Genomic DNA, 23,146 nt, shown 5'->3' on the forward strand with positions numbered 1-23,146 from the left:
TCATGCATACATTACTTCCATATACTACTCATATATTGTATTCAGCAATAAACTTTCTACTCCTTATTTACTAAAAATGTTCCATAATTCAAACCTGTTCACTTTATTATGTGAATAAATCAACAAACATTAAACAAGCTAGCTTCTGGTTGAAGATGTGGTATACTATGGTGTGAAATGCTTGACACTTTCAGCATACAGAACTATGCAGTGAGCAAGTACTTTTTCTTTCTCATACGGAACATATATTTAGGGACTTTTTCTACTAGCACAAACATTAAGCACTGCTCTGAAAGACTGTTGTTCAGGAGAATACTGTATGAAGGATGATAGGAAGTTAACCCAAATCTAGTGATTCACACCCCAATTACTTAAGCTTTTTATTTTCTAAAAAAAATGTTATTAAAATCACGGTGCTTACTCTTACTCTACTTTTATGCTTATTTTACAGATTGTACTAGAAGGTGTATTGGGAACAGAAACATTTGCCAGCATAGCAATTTTTGAAATCAAAATTTCAACTGGCTACTGCATAGGTAAGTAGCTATTCTAATAATTGTTTATAGATAGCATGAAAATGTGGTATTTAATTGGGAAGCTATTGTCATAAGAGAATTCAGAGCAGTTCAATACAACACTGAAATATTGTATTTTATTAATTTTAACCTGTTAAGTGGTGTATTTGTGAATAACTATAATAGACTAACTATAATATGCTGCCCAGGTTTCCAGATCTTTAGAAATCTTCATTGCTGAGTCAGAACTTAAGACAAAAAGCACCTATGCTGCAAGAATTAAAAAGAAGAACGTGTTGGCTCAGCACTGGCTTGCAGCAGTTCAGAGATTAAAATGAATTAACATTGGAAATGTGCTTTTTAGATTCTGTAACATCACTTGTACAGCTGTTAATATCTTCTGGCTCACTGAATTTAAGGCTGTGAGGACTTAGCCAAGAGAAGCCCAGAGTTCTTCAGGACATTTTTGGTCCTCAGAAAGGTCCAAAGACAATGCTACATGCTTGGGGTTTAGAAATCAGATATGAAATCAGGTGTTGGTGAATATACTTGGGATACCATAGAAAGCAAGACTATCATTCTGCTTGGTTTAGAAATTCAGAGCGATGACATTCCAGTGAAGGACATTCCACATGTGTTGGATTTTAATACCAGTTTCTGGAAGCCATAGTTCTTCTGGAGGGCACCAATTTTGAGAAAGCTAGCATGGGGCCTGGGAATTAATGAAGGTCTAAAAGCATTATATCAGTTGCAGAAGAGCCAAAAGAGATGCTGATCTGTAAACATGATGTACTTGCTGATGGGATATGTGATGTGATTGGTTTGTGCACCAGGAGGCACTTTAACTTCTACAGAAGAACTGCTTAGTCGGACAAATACTACTTCCGACTGGATGTAATCACAGAAGGTTATCTGTAGTTTTAACAAATAGTTCTATCTGCAAAAAGCATGCATTCTGTCATCAGATGACATAGTTAACTGTAAACAAGTCTAACAGCTGGCCTGATAGGCAGAGTTTGTAGGAAAGAAACAGAGTAACATTTGCATTAATAAAAGTTTGCAACTTAACCTATCATGAAAGTGTGACCAATTCCTGCTTTATGCTTCCCTTCCGTGTTCTAGTTAATGACTGGCTGGCTGATGATGGTAACACATAGGATAGGACTGAAGCTTATATTATTCTGAAGCTTTATTAACATTCACAGTACATTTTAAGTACCTTTAAAGCCTTTAAAGCCCTTCATGGCTTGGGACCAGGTTGCCTGAAGAACTGCCTTCTCCCAGTCGTTTATATCTGTCCAATTTGGTCTGGCAGGATGGGCATGTCAGCTGGTGCAGACCAGGAGATGTGCCTTTTCTGCCATAGCGCCTGCCCTCTGGAACATCCTCCCTCCTGCGATTAGGATGGCCCTGACCCTGTTGGCCTTTTGGGTATGTGCCTGGGCCTGGGGTCCTGATTGTGTGAAGGGCCCTGTTTCCTGGCTCTGTTGACACCAGTGGATTATAATATCTCTTGGCTGCTATTTGTATTTATTTCTTTTGTATTGTGTTTGTTTTAATTGTTTTTATGACTCTTGCTGCCCAGAGTCACTGGTTTGAGATGGGCAGCTATACAAATTAAATGAATGAATAAATAAATAAATAGGCCACCAAACTGATTATAATTGAGACAATAAATAGCCATGGGTGCTAAACCATGAATATTTATGTGCTTTGATGTTCTTTTCAACTGCAGAATGTGATTTTGAAGAAAATCATCTGTGTGGTTTTATGAACCGCTGGAATCCAAATGTTAATTGGTTTGTTGGTGGAGGAAACATAGGAAATTCACAGTATATCCTTCCAAAAGATCATACCTTTAGGAATGAATTTGGTAAGCAAGAAAGATCATTTACTTTGAAAGAGAGCAGGAAAGAAGATATCTATAACTTTTAATTACAAATAAATGATTATTAATTTGTTCTTTCATTTGCCTGTGTCCCAAATTCTCTCATTAGAATACAAGAGCACTATGAATGTTTTAAAATCATGTAATACAGAGTTTTGAAAATGCATGTTCTAAAAATAGATGGAAGGGAAGACTGCAAATTGAATTTGGTAATGGCAGTTTTGACATAAATGGAACATTCTTTGTGTGTGAGTGTGGAGTCTGAAAACACAAAGGTTCAGCATTCCATAACTCTTTTCTCATCTAAAGCACAACCATGTTTTGGTCAAAACAAATTATGAGGCCTGCTTTTATATTTCATTCATAGTATTCAGTTTTGAATACATTTGTATGGTGTGAATTATCCAGACATTGTTCCAAGAATAATTTCTGTGTAATTTTCTCAGCTATGCATACATAGAAAATCCAGGGAAAGAAACTGATAAAACTGACTTCATACTGGCTCTTGAACATCCAAATTATCGAACAAGTAAACAATTTTATCTTGTTATCTTAAAGTAAATACATTCTCTAAGCACATTACTCAGAACATTAAATTATTCTTTCAAACCTATTTTTATTGACAAAAAGTTTTATAAAATTGTTCAAATGAGCTGAATCATATCTGTTCTGGCATTTGTTGAAATACTGTATTCTTAATAAGTAGGATTGTTAAGGAGAGAAGTTTCATATTTGGTAATTGGCCTAATAAATACATTAGAATTATCTTTTTGAGTCCTGTGGAAATCAGAAATATGTTTTTTCTTCTTTTGTAGCATACAATTCTCTTCATCCAGTCTAAATGTCAGAGATGTGAATTTTTCCAATGCTAAGTTTGATCATAATTTTTTTTTGAGTGGCCCTGGCAAATCTCCAATTTAACTATTAAAAAAAAAACCTTTAAAAAAATTGTCATTTGCCAGGAGTTGTTCTTTATTTGGTGAGATATAAGATAAATAAATACCTCTGAGGTCTTGACCCAAACTTTCTTTGAATAACTTTCCAGTGCTGGAAGGGAAAAAGGATATTCATGAATTCATTCATTTCTCAGAACTGCGTTCAGACACTATTTTGGAATATTAGAATACCTTCTGGAGAAGATTGAGAGAGCAGAGGGGGCTGCTGGAGAAAAATAGTTACAAAGCATATTCCCTTACTTTTTTTTTTAATGGTAGCTTTCAGAGGATGTGAGTTCTTTCTGTGAAAGGCACATCTAGATCCAGCTATGAGATAAAACATGTAATAAAAGAAAGAAATGATAAAAATAATTGTTTTCAGAGGAGTAAAAATAAATCTAACTCATTTAATTTCTTCCTAGAAGTACTAAAACAATACATGTTTTCATCATAGAGTTTTGGGGTACTAAACAAATGATCACAACCTGCATAAAACTAGTCGTTTTAACAAACAACTTTTCCCAGCCTGGTAACATCCAAGGACATTAGACTACAACTAAGTTGGAAAAGGCTGTCCTAGAATTGTATGGAACATGGAGATGTTCTGATGTAAGAATGTCCCAAACTAGAAACAAATGATCAAGAAAGGAATGAAAGAAAGCTTACAACAAAGAAATTGTATTGCTGGTAGAAACTTAGCTTAGGGGTTATTTTTATAAACTGGATGATGAGTTGAGTTCTTAACTTTTGAATTAGAGACCTTTTGGGAGATGTTAAACCACAAAGTGTTGTATTTGTGCACTGGAAAAGCTGAGTGCAACAGATGCATTTGGCTCTAAAAATAGGGCAGATGTGCAATGCAAGGATTAATTTTGCTCATTCAGCAGACATTGCTCATTCCATGTGGTCTTTTGAGTTTGATGAAAAAGACAGTTCCACCTTATATTAAATTATTTCAGATTACTTTGGTTTTTTTCTGCAGGCCAGGACCCAGTGTGTGTACCATAGGGTGTGGGAACATTGTTAAAACAAATAAAAACTCTGAACCATCTTAGAATAACTATATTAACAAGAACTGGTAAGAGCCAAGGGAGTGAGGGGGAAAATGTCAGTTAAAAGCTGTACAAATGCATTTATATATTTCTGCATTACTGAAATTAATTTACTGAGAATAACGCACAAAATGATAACATCAGTACAGATGAAGGAATCATTCTGGATTATCTTCTGATGGTCCAGTATGGAAAAGTCCAATATGGAAGTATTCACAGCTTCTGAAACACTTTCAAAGGACCATATAGACAAACACAAACACAACTGATAGATTATAGCATCTATAATTATGATCTCAATAAAACAAGGTCCATTTCCCTGGACTTTTTCCGGTGACCCATTGGAAATAAAGGTTTAATAACTTTTTTTCCTGATTTGAGTAGATTCCAATTAGTAATGTATTGTACCGTTATTTGGTATCCAAACCTATTATGGCTTTGGAATCTTGATATTAAAACCATTTCCTCTTACTGTGGGAATCGTACTCATTTACCTCATAAGTATCAGATAGCTATTCACTCTAATATAGTGAATTTTGATATCTGAAAGAAAGAGAAAAGTATGCTTTATTTCCAGAACTGAAGCCTGGTTCCAGTTCTACAAGCAAACATAACTTTTGGTATGAATGAATTTAGTAGAATCTACAAATATTTGTTGTTTTTCTTATAATGACAAAAGCAACGTCATGGTGTTGCACTGCAAGCTCTCCCCTTTGGGTGTGCATGTGATATTGTGATTAATCTGGAAAAGGAAAGGGCTTGCATCACAATGTTCCAGGCATCTGTGTGAACTCCCTAGTGCCTCCCTGCAGGTGCTGGTGCATGACTGTGTTTTTCAGCTTATGTACAGTACAGCACACTGAAATGTATTTCTGTGTGTACTCATTGTGAAAAAATGTCAGGCATGGACTTTTCACAGTTATATCAACAAATGAAAGGGGATGCAAAGTGGTATTGTGATATACTCCTTAAAACTGGAAGTATGTGAAATAGCTAAGATTTAAAGGCAACTTGTTTTATGATACTGGAAGAACTAGTGGGGAACACCTCCAAAACAGACGAAATATTCCACTGCAGGCACATTATTAGATGAACAATATATATAACAGACAGAGAAAAAAATTAAAATATTGCAACATAATTATCATGTGATATAAATATATCCTTGTCAAACAAACAAACAAACAAACAAGTATTCTGCTATGAAATGGTGTAAAATTAATGATATGCTACAAATTGGAAAACCATTTAAAATTATGAATCTATACTCCATGTATTTTTAAAATGACCATAGCAGGGTGAGTGTTGATTTACTAACCTATATTTCCAATAAATAATATCTGCTATTGTAACTACACAGAACTTTAGCTGTAGAGGTCATCTTTTTTGAGCATTCGGCTCAAAAATAACTTAGACAATCCCAGAAATTATAGATTTTTGAGATTTTGTCCTCACGTTGAAAGAGCTAGGTATAAAATGCCTATATACTATATCAGTTATAAAGGATGAAAGTGGTTTGAATTGAGGAGCTTCCCTCCATACCCTGCTCAAAAGGTTATTCTTTCCCATGTATCTTTTAAAGATGATAAGAGTGAGCTGAAAGAGTGAGAGGCTACACTTCTACTAGCTGGTTCAGTATGATGATATTTTGTACTCGGCAGTGTAAAATAAAGGACTGTAATCATATTTTATAGGAAGCAGGTCTTAAGTTTCTTACTGATTTTTGCTGCATAGTTTTGCAATAAAGAGTAATTCTCATCAGCAGTTTTATATTTCAGTAAATTTCAGTTGCTACACCAACTCAACCTTGACAGCTTGAAAATGTGTTGGATGCTGGCTGGGGAATTCTGTGAGTTGAAGTCCACATATCTTCAAGCTGCCAAGATTGAGAAACACTGTGCTACACCATTTAATTCTTGGCAGTGTCAGTGCCTGAAATTCATTTTCTCAGTTTTTTATGTTACATGTATTATATTGGCAATTTTTTGCTGTTTCCAGAATATATAAGAACGTGCTCCCTATTTTGATTTGGGTTTAATGACATAATCAGTCCTTTAATGAGATAATCAGTCCAAGTAGCACAGGTTCACCTAACTAGCAACTTGTTGAAATGAAATTCAGCAATAAAATAAGCAAACCCATTGTTTTAGAAAAATGTATATAACTTACATAAATTACTTTCAGCTTTTATGATCATTAGTATACTTTTTTTAGTTTTGCATATTCAGAATCCAGAAATTTCTAAATATTCTTTTGGCTAACCTTAGATGAGGGTTAGCATCTAAATAGTCCCATATAATTTCACTTAGGTTTACTAACTGCTAGTTCTAAAAGAAGAAGAAAAAGATGCACTGAACAAATTACAGTGAACATAAAATCTGCTGGAAGTTCATAGGAAATCAGAAATTTGCCAGAACCATGAAAGAGGCATCAGATGTCAAGCCAATTCTTTTTCATAATCCAGTTGGGAAAGTTAACGGTTTGAAAAGCATCAGCCACTTACTTCTTGTTACTATTGTGGAACTTCTACTTGGCATCAAACATCACAAACCAACACAGAAACAATGATCTTGCTTAGTATTCTGTCACACACTTTTTAAATATGTACTGCTTTGACCTTTTTCCCCTCTTCATCTACCAGGCTGACTCAAGATATTTTGGTATTTTATTCTGCTTGAAAATACCAAAATATAAATGGAGTCCGTCTTACATATGCTGCAATCTGCAAGATATCTGACATGTAGTCTCAGTACTGATTGGCTGTACTAAAACATTAAATGTGAATTAGAATTAAGATTTTTATCTAAGTCTACTTATGTTTCATGTAATTATAATACATTTAGGTTTCAGTGTTAAATTCATTTATTTGGGATTAAGCCCTATATAACTGACTGAGATACTCTTTAATGGTATATTGGATATTCAGTAAACATAGTTTTTGCTACCCCTTTTATCAGGAACATACTGTGTAGCTTTGGCTGAAACATTTTTAGATGCTGTAATTTCAAAACTCTACATTCATTTATTTATTAAAAACTTAAGAAAAAAAATTCTAAAGTTCCTCTTACATCTTAGAAGAGGATTCTTGATAGCTTCTAGAGAATTGAAGAACTACCTAGCTAGATTTCCAGGTGTTAAATAAAGGGACAATTTTATCTTCCATTTTCCTTTCTTTGAGTAAGCTGGTTCTAAGGATATAAGTTAGAGAGGGACTATTTTTAGTAGACTATGATATATTCGTATCAAGCAACACTGGCAAAGCTGATGGTCAAAGTGGTGAGGGTTGCAGAGAAACTGATTCTAAAGTATTAAATCAGGGTAGCAAATATTCTGAGGATATCCCTTCACTGTTGTCATGTCTTTGTATGAAATATGATGAAACAATGCACAACTATGTCATTTTCACAGGCAGATTTCTCTTGTAGGTCATTACATGTATGTGGATTCTCTCTACGTCAAGCACTTTCAGGAAGTAGCTCAACTGGTGTCACCTAAGACACTAATTCCAATGTCAGGTTGTTTATCCTTTTATTATCAAGTACAGCATGAAGATGGCATTGTTTTTACTATCTATACAAGAGATGTAAATGGCTTTTATGAGGAGCTTTGGAAAGCAGATCGCCCAGAGAGCAATGACTGGCTATTAGGTGAAGTTGACTTCAGTGCACCATATCCAATGGAGGTATGGGAATGAAAATAACTCACCTGTATCTTTGCATATTATAGAGTTTGTAATACCATTATACTAATGCTTCCTCTTCAATATAGTGTAAATATATTTAAGAACCATAGAGGCTTAATTTTAAATTTTCATTTTAAGAATGGGAATTGAGTAATGATTTTTCTTCCTATGAAGTGTTAATTCCTTTAATTAAACTCCCTTGATGATTTTTATAAGATGCAACTCCTTTAAAACAAACATTCATATCGGATGTAGGAAAATGGCATGTGAGGCAAGTGCACGTTTCTTTGACATGCAGATATGTGTTGCCAATCACTGCTTCTTCTCTCTAAAGAATGATTCTTTTGGAACTCAAACCTAGCCTAGCCAGCTAGACTTTGAGTTTGATATGTAAGCATGAATGTTTACATTTCTATGTGTGAACAAAGCTTTTAGTTCAGAAAGTGAACAATAAGCATGGTAAACCTGAGTTTGTTCCTGCGTGTCCCAAGTTTCTGGATAAATACAAACAAGTAACACTGGAGATGTTACAAAGTTTCCTCTTTATGACAATTTAGATGACCCTCCCAGGTAAGCAAGAATATGATTGCAACTTTAATCTTATATATATATTGATTTTTTTCTCCCCTGGGTCATATTTTAATTTTAACCAAATTATCATTATTTATTTGAGTCATAAACAGTAAATGATTTGAGGAAAATAGGATTTCAAGTTTTTCTTCCTATGTATATAAATAAAGATTAGCTGTGAATGGTTGAGTTTGCTTCTTTAAGTCATCTTGCCACCAAAATAAAATTTTGGTATTGCTATAACCTAACTATGCTTGGGTATTTTTGCAGGTTATTTTTGAAGTTGCCTTCAGCAGTGCCAAAGGGGGATATTTGGCTCTTGACGACATTTCTTTCTCCCCAGTTTTCTGCAGCAATCAAACAGGTGCAGGTTTCCCACTTTAATTTATATTTTAAGTGAACTTGAATATGTTGCACAATATACATTTTCTTTTGTCAAATAGTAAATTAATTAGTATTATAAATTAAGACAACCCATCATATCTTCAGCATCAACAAGCACTGGTAATCTGTCTCATGATACAATATTAGGACACCAATTATTATTGAGTAAAAAGAGATCTGCCCACATACAGAAGCCATATTAATAAAAAGATACTCTGCACATATTTCATATTTCTCCCATTGCTGGTGGAAAAACAGGAGAGATCCATAAGAAAACAACATCCTATGAATAATGAAGGACAATCAGACAATATAAGCTTTATCTGAACAAACTCTTAATGAACTTTTTGAATGAATATGGCCATTCATAAAGTTTGGTCTAGTGTTTAAAGCAACAGGCTAGAAACCAGGAGACTGAATTCTAGTCCCGTCTTAGGCATGAAAGCTGGCTGGGTGACCTTGGGCCAATCACTCTCTCTCAGCCCAGCTCACCTCACACAGTTGTTGTGGGGAAAATAGGAGGAGGAAGGAGTATTAGGTATGTTCGCCACCTTGAGTTATTTATAAAAATAATAAAGGGATAGAGAATGAATGAATGAATGAATATCTAGCGATCTCTATGTTATAGTCTACTTCCCAGTCTACATTTCTGTTTCAATATATATACATAGATTGTCATAGGTTTAAGGGAGCTCTGCTCTGCCCCATCTTCAAATTGACCTAAGATGTTGAAGAAATCTATCACAGATATCTTTTAAAGCAAAATGATGCAATTCACAAAATAGAACCTATCACAGCATAAACAGATATATAATTCATAGAGTGTTTTCCGCTCAGAAATTACGAATAAAATACTTTTTTCAATTAAATTGAAAAGGTAAAAGCAAACAACAAATGAAAAAGTAAGAAAGCAAACTAATAAAAAAAAGTCAAAAGTGCAGAAAAAAAGAAAATTCAGAAAAAAAAATTTCCGACTTTCTTTGCTACAGATATAAGTATAAATTTACATTAAACTCTTACGCGAAATTTAAAACATAGCTTTCATTAATTCTATTGTCCATTATTGTTTCTAATGATTAAATCCAGATATCATGATTTCATTTTTTTATGTTTCACACAAAAAGTCCAAAAGGGTTTCCAGGTAACATTAAAATTAATCAATGTCTTTTCTCTAATCAAAGCTGTCAGCTTTGCCATCTCAGCCAAATCTGTCAACTTTACCATCCATTCTTCCATTGTAGGTAATATTGAATCTTTCCACCTTTGGGCATATAAAAGCCTCGCTGCTTTTACCATATATAAAAAGTTCTATGAGCTCTTTGGCTGTTTGTCCATCAGTCCCAAAAGAAAAGTCTCTGGTTTTGGTTGTATGTTAATCTTCAAGATCTTCTGAATTAAAATACGTATTTGATCCCAATTTTTTTTAGCTTTTTTGCATGTCCACCAAAGATGATAAAATGTCCCCTTTTGTTGTTCGCACTTCCAACATACATTTGAAGACCTTTTGTACATTTTAGACAGTTTATCTGGTGACAAGTACCAATGATATTTTATAAAAATTTTCTTTAAGATTATAATACAGTGTAATTTTCAATCCTTTCATCCACATATTCTCCCATTGTTCCATTTGTATATTATACCCGAAGTTTTTAGCCCATTTCATCATACAGTCATTAACTTGTTCATCTTTGGTTTCTAATTTCAATTACAGTTTATACATCTTAGCAATATCATGTTCCTCATTTGTACATAGGTCAGCTTCAAATTCAGATTTACCATTTTATCCACTTTAAATCTTTCTAGTAACTGAACATGAAAACCATTGACATGTATAACCTTTAGCTATCAAATCCTCTCTTGATTTTAACTTTAAATCCCCCTGCGAAAAAACCAGTAAGTTACTATAGGTTAATCATTTATGCTTAGTTATCATTTCTTTTCTATAAAATGCTTCTTGTGGTGACAACCATAAAGGAATTTTCAGAAACAACTTAGCTTTGTATCTATTCCATACCCTTAAAATGGCATGTCTAATAAAGTGATTCTTAAAATCTATATTAACCTTAATTTTATCATACCATAAATAGCCATGCCATCCAAATCTCAAATCACGTCCAATAACCTGTTTCTCAGTCACCCAATCTTTCATCCATACTTAGCAACAAGCTGCAAAGTATAATTTCAAATCTGGTAAACTTAGACCTCTTCTTTCTTTAATACCTTGTAACACTTTATACTTAATTTGTGTTTTTTTACCTTGCCACACAAATTTTGAAATAGCTTTCTGCCATTGCTTAAATGGTATATCAGTTGTCCAAACAGATATTATTTGAAACAAAAATAACATTCTAGGTAAAACATACAAACAAAATACTTTTCATCTCACAAATTATGTCTATATTTGGGTAATGTTGAGTACAAAAATAAATGAACAAGTTGTGTGCCAAATGCATATTATTATTATTTATCAAACTTTATCACCACCCATCTCCCTCCCAAGGAGGGACTCTGGGTGGTTTATAATAAAAACAAAATTAAAATCAAAAGCAGTTACAAATACAATAAATACACTAGAAATAAAATGTGATGGAGTCTAGATGGCTGAGAGTTCTTATCAGTCCGTATGTGTAATAGGTCCATCAAAAATCATTCTAGGGTGCTAGCCATCCCCAGGTATGGCTATTCTCCCTCCTGTTCCGAGCTTGCTGGCAAAACCAGGTCTTTAATCTTTTTTGAAAGTCCAGGAGTGAGGGGGCCTGTCTCACCTCTGGGGGAAGGATGTTCCAAAGGGCGGGAGCTACTGCAGAGAAGGCACGTTTCCGGGACCCCGCTAGATGGAATTCTTTTACGGATGGGGTCCATAACATGCCCTCCCTGCATGACCAGGTGGGGCGGGTTGATGTAATAGGGATGAGACGGTCCCTCAGATATCCTGGTCCCATGCCATGTGGGGCTTTAAAGGTGATAACCAACACCTTGAATTGGACCCAGAAGCAGACTGGAACCCAGTGCAGCTCATGGAACAAAGATGTTACATGTGGATACCTTGGGGCACCCAAGATTGCCTGTGCGGCTGCATTCTGGACCAGTTGTAGCTTCTGGATATTCTTCAAGGGTAGCCCCATGTAGAGCGCATTACAGTAGTCTATATGGGAGATGACCAGGGCATGAGTGACTGTTCAAAGGGCCTCTCGGTCTAGGAAAGGGTATAACTGGCGCACAACACAAAGTTGTGCAAAGGCCCTCCTGGCCACGACTGCCATCTGCTCTTTGAGCAGGAGTCGTGAGTCCAAGAGGACCCCCAAGTTATGCACAAGGTCTGTCTGAGTCAGTGCGACCCCATCCACCACTAAAGATGACAATTTCCCAGAACCTGAGGAGCCATTAATCCACAGCCACTCCGTCTTACTAGGGTTCAGTCGAAGCCTGTTGTTCCCCATCCAGGCCCCCACAGCCTCCAGACACCTGGAGATGGTGGTCATGGCATCACTTACTTCACCCAGGATGGAGAGATATGTAATTGTGTATCATCAGCATATTGATGATACCTCATCCCGTGGTGACGGATGATCTCACCCAGAGGTGTTATGTTAAGGAAAGTTGCATTTGAAAACAATTTGATACTGTACTGCTTTTTTAAACAACTGAACATTACTTGTGGAAGCCTGAGATAATAATGTACTGAATATATATTGATTGTACATCCTCCATGGTTGTATTATCCGACCTTCCTTTTTATTTGATGCAAATTACTTCCACTTGAGAATGTAACTTACTTTCACTGAAAAGAGGATTATCAGCATTATTTCCTTTCCTGGCCTTGTATTTATGTGTGAACATGTGGGTGGGAAGGAAACCTTTTGGCTCTGTGGGAATTTTTAATCCTCTTTTTGATATGTCTTATTCAATGTTACTATCAATAACTGCTATTAATGGACAAACAGCTGGATTCCATTCTACTGATTTTGCTAATATCTATCAGCCTACTCTTGCAAGTATGCAATTTCATTTTTCTTTTATTGATTCTTTTATTGATCTGTTTTGTTTTATTAATCTTTCTTTTATTGATTTATTGATCTGTTTCTTTTATTGATTCTTTTATTGATACGTTATCCCTCAGGCATTTTCTTCAGTCCCATACAGGCAAGTTGCACTTTTGAAGAGGATTTTTGCCATTTTTATCAAGATCACAAGGATGGCCCTGGCTGGAGCAGGGTAAAAGTGAAGCGTAATGCATATAGACCGGGTGACCACACTACTGGCATGGGTAAGTAAAAAATATTTTTATTGGAAGATTTGTTGTTGTTGTTGTTAGTTGCTGCCAAGTTGTTTACGACTCATGGTGACCCTATGTATAACAGAACGAAATGCTGTTCGGTCTTGCGCCATATGCCTAACTGTTCCAATGTTTGCATCCATTGTTGCGGTAATTGTATCAATCCATCGCATTGAAGGTCTTCTTCTTTTCCGCTGTCCCTTGACTTTACCAAACATGATGTCCTTTTCAAGTGATTGGTCTTTCCTGACAATGTGCCCGAAGTTTGAGAGTCTAAGTCTAGTTATCTTCACCTCTAGGGAACATTCTGCTTGTATTTCTTCTAAAACTGATTTGTTTGTTCTTCTGGAAGTCCATGGTGTTTTCAGTAATCTTTGCCAACACCACAATTCAAATCTATCAGTGCTGCTTCTACCTTTTTTAATGTCCAACTTTCACAGACATATGTAGCACTTGAGAAGACCATGGCATGAGTCAGAAGCACCTTTGTTTTTAAACTGACATCTTTACTTCTGAAAACTTTAGATAGGTCTTCGATGGCAGATTTTCCCAGTGCGATACATTGTTCGATTTCTTGATTACTACTTCCCTTGTCATTGATCGTTGATCCGAGTAGACTGAAATTGTTGACAACTTCAATTTCTTCTCCATTTATTGTGACATTGTTTATTGGTCCATTTGTGAGTATCTTTGTCTTCTTCACATTCAGGTCCATTTGTGAGTATCTTCGTCTTCTTCACATTCAGGTGTAGTCCGTATTGCTGACTATAATCTTTGATCTTCATCAGCAAGTACTTCAAGTCTTCTTCACTTCCAGCAAGCAAAGTTGTATCATCTGCATATCGCAGGTTGTTAATGAGTCTTCCACCAATTCTGATACCCTGTTCTTCTTTGTACTTTCCTGCTTCTCGAATTATTTGTTCAGCATACACACTGAATAAGTAGGGTGAAAGTATACACCTTTGCCGCACACCTTTTCTAATTTTGAACCACTCAGTATCACCGTTTTCTGTTCTAACGACTGCCTCTTGACTCTGGAACTTGCTTTTAAACACCGAGTAGCTAAAGCTAATGGAAGATATGTAGGATGGGTAAATTAACTTCTTCAACATGCTGAATTTAACCCTAATTCCCCAAAGCTTTGGGGGAATCTGAAGTTCCAGCAGTTTTCTTGACAGGCTCATGCCACCACAGCCTATGAAGAAAAATCTTGTTATGAGAGCCTTAAGAGAACGAACTTTAAACAAAATACTTAAGCAAAGCAGTAATCTTGCATTCATCCAGTTCTGCTTTGTTATGAGAAAGAATTACAGGTGACGAAGAACTGCGGTGATAAATGTAACTGTGCTTACATTAAGAAACCTGGATCACCTATTGCCAGCTTCATATAAATTTAGATGAAATATTATTTCAGAAATGTCAAAAGCAACATCTCAGTTTAAAGAGTTTTCACACATGGGGCTTCCCCCTCACTAGCAGTGATCAGATGCTGACAAAATAGGGAGGGAGGGGGCAAAAATGATTTAAACCTGCTGTATGAATTCACTGAGAGAACAGCTGCTGACCAAACTTCAAAGTTTGAGGTTCTAGTTCATCTCCAAAATAGCGTTTCTATTAAAAAAACAATTGTGGCAAATTGCTTCATTTCCAATCTAAGACATTAATAATGAATCATTAATATGATAAATGACATAGCAACATTATATGAAACCAGCTCAGCCAGACCCATATACATATATTGATGTCTAGTTTTACCCCCATTTCTTTAGCTGGCCAAGCAAGATACCAAGTCAGATGGTCTTTGCAGCTTGACCAAAAGCTGAAGAAGTTGCTGGCAGAGGATAATATGCAGAATTGTTGATCTGCCTTTATAACAACCAAGTTCATCCAAGATCCTTTGAATTTGTACAAAATGCTAATATAAAATTTACACCCCTTATTAGCTTATGACTCTACTTCCTTACCCAAAAGACCTATAAATGTATCAAAGCCATGGTTTGACAAAGAATGCGTGGATGCTAAGAAAGCCCTCACTTCCACTTACCATCTATATAAAAAGCAGATAGGTGATAACAACAAAAACACGGAGAACCTTAAATATCTACTCACTCTTAAAAAGCATTATAAACGTTCAGTGGCTGAGACGAAGAAAAAAGACTCAGTAGCTACATGGAAACGATTAATTGAAGCAGCAAAGCTAAGGAATCCCTCTCTCTTCTGGCAGATAATATCTTATCAGATGCATAGAACCCCCACCTTAATAGACTCTTATATATTGTCATGACCTCGTTGCAAGGCACAAAGAGCCTCACAACGTGGATCATGATCATTAAGGAAAAGGAGGAAGAAGATAATCAAACCAGGGATTAACACAAGCACCCAAAGACACCCACACCCATGATCCCATAAACAACTGAAAGGAGAGACGTCAGAGGAGTGAAGATAAGGAGCACATGGTGCCCCGGAGGACACAACCGTTGCAGGGAGACAAAGAGGACACCGGGGAAAACGCCCAAGCAGCCATCAAGGGTCCCATCAAGAGGGATCGGGGCATTGAGGGGTGGGGAAGCCCGGGGCAATACAGGAGGGTATAAAAGGGGCACCCCCACACTACCTACCCCGTTCCCGTTTTTCGTTCTGTCAGCTATCATTCCAATAAACCAGAAATCCTTAATATCCATTAAGTGAGTCTGTGTCTTATTGCGAAGCGAGGCTGGCCCTGACATAAAAACGGGAACCCCAAAAAAATTTTTTTCCACCTGGTACCTATCCAACAAGTTTGTGAGGGACCCAGCCAGGCATGGAGAACCAGGAACCGAGGAGGTGCAACCCTTCGGCGCCCGGCGACGAAGCCCCGCTCTCGCAGGGCGGGATGCAGCTGAGGTCCGGGCGATGCAACGCCCCGGTAAGTATGGGACCCAGCTGGGGGGAAGCAGCAGGGGAGGGACCCACCCCGGCGCCCCGGAGCCCGCGAGGCACCGGGGGCGAGACGAGGGGACCCTCTCCAAGCCCGCAGGCAACCCCGGAGGAAGCGCGAGACGAACCGCCACCTTGGGCGCTCGAAGGCGAGGGCGCGCCTGGCACCGCGGCGGGAACGAGGGACGATCCGTCCTCTACCACGGCCAACAGCGAGGGCGAGCGGAGCGGCGAAAACCTCGGCGGGAAGCCGGGGACGGCGGAGAGCTCGACGCGTTGGAGGAAGGGATGCAGGCGGTGCGGCAGATGCTCCAACAGCTGACGGCGCAGGGACTCTGCGACGGAGGCGGCGCAGAGGCACCCCCGGACGAAAGGCGGCGGGGCGGTGGTGACGGCGGAACCCGACCCAAGGAGCCCAACCGACGACCGGAGGCGCACCGGGAGGCGAGACGGGGTGGAGACCCAGCGGACGGCGGCGACCACGGCGGGACCCGACCCCAGGAGGCCACCCAACGAGCGGAGGCGCGCCCGGACGTGAGACGACGGGACAACCTCGGCGGTGGCGGCGTCTGGCCCCAGGAGCCCACCCCACGACGGGAGATGCGCCAGGCTGAGAGGCGGAGGGACGACCCGGCGGGCGGCGACGGCGACGGCGGAGCCTGGATCCAGGAGCCCGACCGAGGGAGAACACCCTGCCCTCCCCCCCGAGCGACGGGACGACGACCTTGCGAGGAGACCCAGAGAGAGGCACCAATGCCGCAAGAGAACCGGAGACACCCCGACCCGCAGCAGCTCCCGCAGAGCCCGAGGCACGACGCAGAGGGGGCCAGGAGCCAGACCAGGACACCCGCCAAAGACTTTGGCATAAAGTTCGATGGGGACCCCTCGAAACTTTCCGTTTTTTTGACTAACGCGAGGTACTACCTCGAAGAATGGGGTCCCTGCTTCAGAACTGAGCGGGGAAAAATCAATGCCCTGGCCATAAAATTAAAAGGGCGGGCCGCCGATTGGTACGTCCAATTGTGCCAATCAGGCGCCCGGGTGCTGCAGGACAGCACTGAATTCCTGCAGGCACTAGAAAGGCACTTCAGGGACCCCCTGGAGCAAGAAAAGGCAAAGAGGGCGCTAGAGACACTTAGACAAAGCCCGCGCTCCGTGGCTGAGTATGCCATGGAGTTCCAAGCCCTAGCCGGAAAAGTGGACACTTGGTCTCAATCGACACTGATTGAGAAGTTCAAACACGGACTCAACTTAAACGTCCTCCGGTGGGCGCTTGGCCGCGACAACCCCAGCTCCCTCACGGGGTGGATCCAGCTGGCAGCGGAAGCGGAGAACGCTCACGACACGTTCCTCCACGCAAGGAGGGAAACGCAACAGATGGAGACAGCGAGACCCCCACGCACCAGCGCAAGGCAGGTGAGGGCGAGACCCCAACCCTGGAAGGAGGAACGGGACAGACGCTTCGCTAAAGGGCAATGTTTCACGTGCGGCAGGGAAGATCACAAAGCAGCCGCATGCCCCAAAACGACGCCCAGAGAGAGCCCAAGGAGGGCACAAACAGCACCAACCCCAGCGCCAAGAAAGCGACCAGCAGCAAAGGGGGAGTACCGACGCAGACACGGCCCCTACAGTTCAGAGGAGGAGGAAAGCAACCCCGATGAGGCGGCGGGAAACGACAACCACCTGGCCTAAGGGGCGCCGAAGGACAGGTGGAGGACACTGACAGGCGCTTCGACAAAGGGGTGAGTGAGGAATGCCCCACCCTCTACGTCCGTGTCACCCTCACCCATTGAAATAAAACCGAAAAGGTCTGGGCACTCATTGATTCGGGTTGCTCCAAAAGCCTCATGCACCCTGACCTGGCAGCCGCACTCGACCTCCGCTGCTATCCACTTCAGCACCACCTGGTGTTCTCGCAGCTCGATGGATCTGCAGCGGGAGGGGGCCCGGTCACCCAATACACCGGAGAAACCGCGCTACGGCTCGGCAGCCACGAGGAAAAATTGGCTTTCATCGTGGCACCGGTGGGGCAACCCCGACTCATACTGGGGATCCCATGGCTCGTGCAGCAAAACCCAGTCATCAACTGGAGAACCAGAGAGATTAAGTTTGCTGACGGGCGTTACCAAGCACCTTCAGGGAACAGGGTTCCCCGAGCAGCCATGGGGGGGGCGACGACGACTGCGGAACACAGAGAGACAGCACTGCCAGAGGGACTGCCAACCAAATACGGGGATTTCGCCGACGTTTTCGGTGAGAAAGAGGCGGACAAACTCCCCCCCCACAGAAAGACGGACTGCACCATTGAACTGGTCCCGGGGGTACCCCTACCCAAACCAAAAATATATGCTATGACCCAGCGAGAGCTAGCTGCATTAAGGGACTTCATAGACAAATATCTGGCGAGAGATTTTATCGAGCCAGCAAACTCTCCAGTGGGAGCGCCAGTCCTCTTTCGCGAGAAAAAGGACGGGTCATTGCGGCTCTGTACAGACTACCGCGGATTAAACGCAGCAAGCATTTCAAATAAATACCCCTTACCCTTAATAAAGGACATTTTGTCCCACCTGGTAAAGGGTAAGGTATTCTCCAAACTGGACATAAGGGAAGCCTACTACCGCATACGGATACGGGAGGGGAATGAGTGGAAGACTGCTTTCAATTGCCCATTGGGGGCGTTTCAATATAAAGTACTCCCATTCGGATTGGCAGGAGCACCGGGGGTATTCATGCAGTTAATTAATGAGGTCCTGCGTGACCACCTTTTTAAGGGGGTTTTGGTTTACCTGGATGATGTATTGATCTACACAGAAACAGAACGTGAGCACGAACGCTTGGTAAAGGACGTGCTCAAGAAACTTCGCAAGGCAGAGCTGTTTGTAAAGCTCTCCAAGTGCGAGTTTCACAAAAAACGAATTGACTACCTAGGGTATAGGATTTCTGCTAAAGGGATAGAAATGGACCCCAGCAAGGTCCAAGCCATCCTGGCGTGGGAACGCCCACGCACGAGGAGACAGCTGCAAAGCCTCCTGGGATTCACTAATTTCTACAGGGGGTTCACGCCCAGGCTGGCAGAGACTATTTTGCCCCTAACTAACCTGCTAAAGACTAAGGGCTTGGGGGACACGCGCAAATCGAGGAACCCGGGGGCGCTACTGAATTGGACAGCTGACTGTCAAACGGCTTTCGAGAGACTGAAAACCCTCTTCACAGCTGAGCCAGTGTTACAACACCCCGACCCCACCAAGCCTTTTGTGGTGCAGGCAGATGCCTCCGACTTTTCCATCGGAGCCATCCTGCTCCAAAAGGACTCCGACAACCACCTAAAGCCCTGCGCCTACCTTTCCCGCAAATTCTCCGAAACGGAGCGGAGATGGCACGTATGGGAAAAGGAGGCGTTTGCAGTGAAGACAGCCTTGGAAACGTGGCGACATCTGCTGGAGGGGGCCTCCTGCCCCTTCGAGGTCTGGACGGACCACAAGAACCTGGAGGCACTCAGCACACCAAAACGACTCAGCCCGAAGCAGGTGCGATGGGCTCAGTTTTTCAGCCGGTTCAATTTCACGCTGAAATTCATACCGGGCAAGAAAAACTTCTTGGCAGACGCCCTTTCCCGACGGCCACAGGACGACACGCAAGCCTCCGACATCGTAGGAACAGTATGGACCGAGAAACAGCTCGGCTGCCCAGCTGTCACGCGGAGCCAGACAAGGAATCAGCGCACGCCAGCACGAACGGCAGGGAGCGATCGGAGCTGACGCTCAATTTCACTGAACTGGCAACAAAGACTCACACAAGCACTACAGCAAGATACATGGTTGCAGAATAACCAACAACATGTATCTTTCAAAGACAACATCGCCTGGAAAGAGAAAGCCTTGTACGTGCCCGAATCACTGCGGGGGGAAATCTTACACAGAGCGCACGATGACAAATCTGCAGGGCATTTTGGGTTTGTAAAAACCCTCCACCTAACGAGGAGGCAATTTTGGTGGCCAAACCTCAGAAAGGACGTAAAAGACTACGTAGGCAACTGCCCCATATGTGCCACCACCAAACGTAAAGGAGGGAAACCCCACGGGCTGCTACAGGCGGTAGCCAGCCCCTCCCGGCCATGGGAAGAAATTTCCATGGATTTCATTGTGGACCTCCCACCCAGCCAAAGAAAAACTGTGATATGGGTGGTAAAAGACTATTTCTCGAAACAAGCACACTTCATCCCGTGCGCGACTATCCCCTCCGCACAACAGCTGGCACGTTTATTCCTAACACACATATACAGGATCCACGGCGCCCCCTACAGGTTGGTGACCGACAGAGGCACACAATTCACGTCAAAGTTTTGGCGGGAATTTTTAAAACTAATCGGAACCAAGCAAGCACTGTCCACTGCGTGGCATCCAAACACGGACGGATCCACAGAGATCCTAAACTCAACACTTGAACAGTTCCTGAGGGCATTCATAAATTATCAACAGGACAACTGGGTAGACCTACTACCTTTTGCAGAGGTGGCCTATAATAACGCGGTACACCAGAGCACTGGCCACACCCCTTTTAAGGTGGTCTATGGAAGGGACTTTGTACCGATACCAGAATTGCCGCAACCTGAAACCCTGCCCTGCTCACCAGACGATTGGGCGGCACAGCTGGCAACAACCTGGCCAATCATCCAAACGGCCCTAGCAGACGCACAAACAACGTACAAAAAATATGCGGACAACCACAGGGCGGAGGCACCGAACTACAAAGTGGGAGATAGGGTCTACCTCTCCACTAAGTTCATAAAAACCTCGCAACCCTCGAAGAAATTGGCACCGAAATTCATTGGACCTTTTAAAATCATACAGGTAATCAACCCAGTTACTTTCAAACTGGAACTGCCTTACAATTTGAGACGGGTCCACCCAGTGTTTCATTGTGCACTACTGAAGCCAACGAGCACATCCAAATGGCATACGGAAGAACCTCCACCCCCACCCATAATGATAGACAACCAACAACATTTTGAAGTAAAAGAAATACTGGACTCAAGAAAGCAAAGAGGAACACTACAATACCTCGTGAGATGGAAACATTTCTCACACCCAGAGTGGGTCCAGGCACGACACGTCATGGCTAGACAACTAACAAGACAGTTCCATGAGGCATACCCGAAGAAACCAGCACCATAGAACATCTTTGGGGGGGCAGCATGTCATGACCTCGTTGCAAGGCACAAAGAGCCTCACAACGTGGATCATGATCATTAAGGAAAAGGAGGAAGAAGATAATCAAACCAGGGATTAACACAAGCACCCAAAGACACCCACACCCATGATCCCATAAACAACTGAAAGGAGAGACGTCAGAGGAGTGAAGATAAGGAGCACATGGTGCCCCGGAGGACACAACCGTTGCAGGGAGACAAAGAGGACACTGGGGAAAACGCCCAAGCAGCCATCAAGGGTCCCATCAAGAGGGATCGGGGCATTGAGGGGTGGGGAAGCCCGGGGCAATACAGGAGGGTATAAAAGGGGCACCCCCACACTACCTACCCCGTTCCCGTTTTTCGTTCTGTCAGCTATCATTCCAATAAACCAGAAATCCTTAATATCCATTAAGTGAGTCTGTGTCTTATTGCGAAGCGAGGCTGGCCCTGACATATATCCCCTGAAGTTTGGGAACTACATTTCCAGAGGATGTACAAAGAACCATCTAACCAAACAGCATTGAAAATGAAGGAATGGCCTACCTGAATGGCCCCCCGTAACAGCACATGAAATTAAGTTGCTTATAGGACAACTCAGAAAGAGGAAGGCCTCAGGAGCCGGCCTTATACCCCCAGAACTATTAAAGAATAATTTAGAGTGGTGGACTCCAATCTTAGCATCACTCTTCACCTTCATTGACTCCACTGGACAGATACCTGAGGACTAGGGTGTGGCAATTATAGTCCCAATTTTCAAGAAAGGCAAGAGAGATGACCCTGCAAACTATAGGCCAATAAGCCTATTAAGTATAATCAGTAAGCTTTATGCAAACACCTATATGAAAAACTGAAGGACTGGCTGGAGCAGGGAAACCTGATAGCTGGTGAACAGGCAGGGTTTAGAAAGGGTAGAGGCACTATTGAACAATATGTGATTTTACAGCATTTAAAATGAAAATTTTAAATGCTGTAAAATCACATATTTTATTCAATGAAAAATATTCATTGAATAAAATAACAGCATTGTATGCTGCCTTTATAGACCTGAAGGCAGCCTTTGATTCAGTTTCTAGAAACAGACTTTGGGAGCAGCTGGAAGCTGCATCAATCAATCGTAGGCTTCTCCATCTAATTCGTGCCCTACACACTAACACAACCCTTAAGATTAAGCGTAATAGGCAAGGGGCTCTCTCAAAGCCGATAAAAGTCCAAAAGGGGGTGAAACAAGGTTGCATTTTGGCCCCCCTACTCTTCAACTTCTATATCAATAATTTGGTGAACTGCTTAAACAAGCCAGAATTTCATCCTCCCAAATTAGGAGATCATAGAATTGCTATGCTAGTCTACGCAGATGATGCTGTAGTCCTATCTAGAACCCCCATAGGACTTAAAAGAGCTCTGAAATCCTGGCTTTCACAAAAAGATTGAAATGAATCTCATGGAATATCTGCGAACACAAAATCGAGCAAGTGACCAGTTTTAAGTACCTAGATATAGTCATTCATACTACAGGTTCAAGGAAGGCTCACTGCGAGTATGCTGTAGCCATTGGACAACCATCGGCCAATGTTACCCTAAATTTTTTTCGATGTAAGGGGGGATCTTATGTCCCAGTGGCACTTAAACTCTTTCGGGCCAAGTTGTTAGCCCAACTTCTATACGGGACTTTAGTAGGCCCCTCCCCCTCATTTTTTGCACCACTGGAAAAAGTACAAGCCAAATTTATTAGAGCGTTAC

The 23,146-nt window shown here is 41.3% G+C and overlaps 1 protein-coding gene across 2 annotated transcripts in view; it reads left to right on the plus strand.

The window, feature by feature from the left end:
* The window catches only part of MAMDC2 (MAM domain containing 2), a 75,885-nt gene that overhangs the window by 34,435 nt on the left and 18,304 nt on the right, over positions 1-23,146 (plus strand). For both annotated transcript variants that reach the window (XM_063295125.1, XM_063295124.1), the window contains exons 4-8: positions 452-536; positions 2,251-2,388; positions 7,816-8,072; positions 8,913-9,006; positions 13,147-13,293. In XM_063295125.1, coding sequence (XP_063151195.1) covers positions 452-536; positions 2,251-2,388; positions 7,816-8,072; positions 8,913-9,006; positions 13,147-13,293 — 721 coding nt within the window. The remainder of the gene's footprint in view (positions 1-451; positions 537-2,250; positions 2,389-7,815; positions 8,073-8,912; positions 9,007-13,146; positions 13,294-23,146) is intronic.

The sequence above is a fragment of the Candoia aspera genome, chromosome 2 (genome assembly GCF_035149785.1).
Source record: "Candoia aspera isolate rCanAsp1 chromosome 2, rCanAsp1.hap2, whole genome shotgun sequence".
NCBI classification, from domain to species: Eukaryota; Metazoa; Chordata; class Lepidosauria; order Squamata; family Boidae; genus Candoia; species Candoia aspera.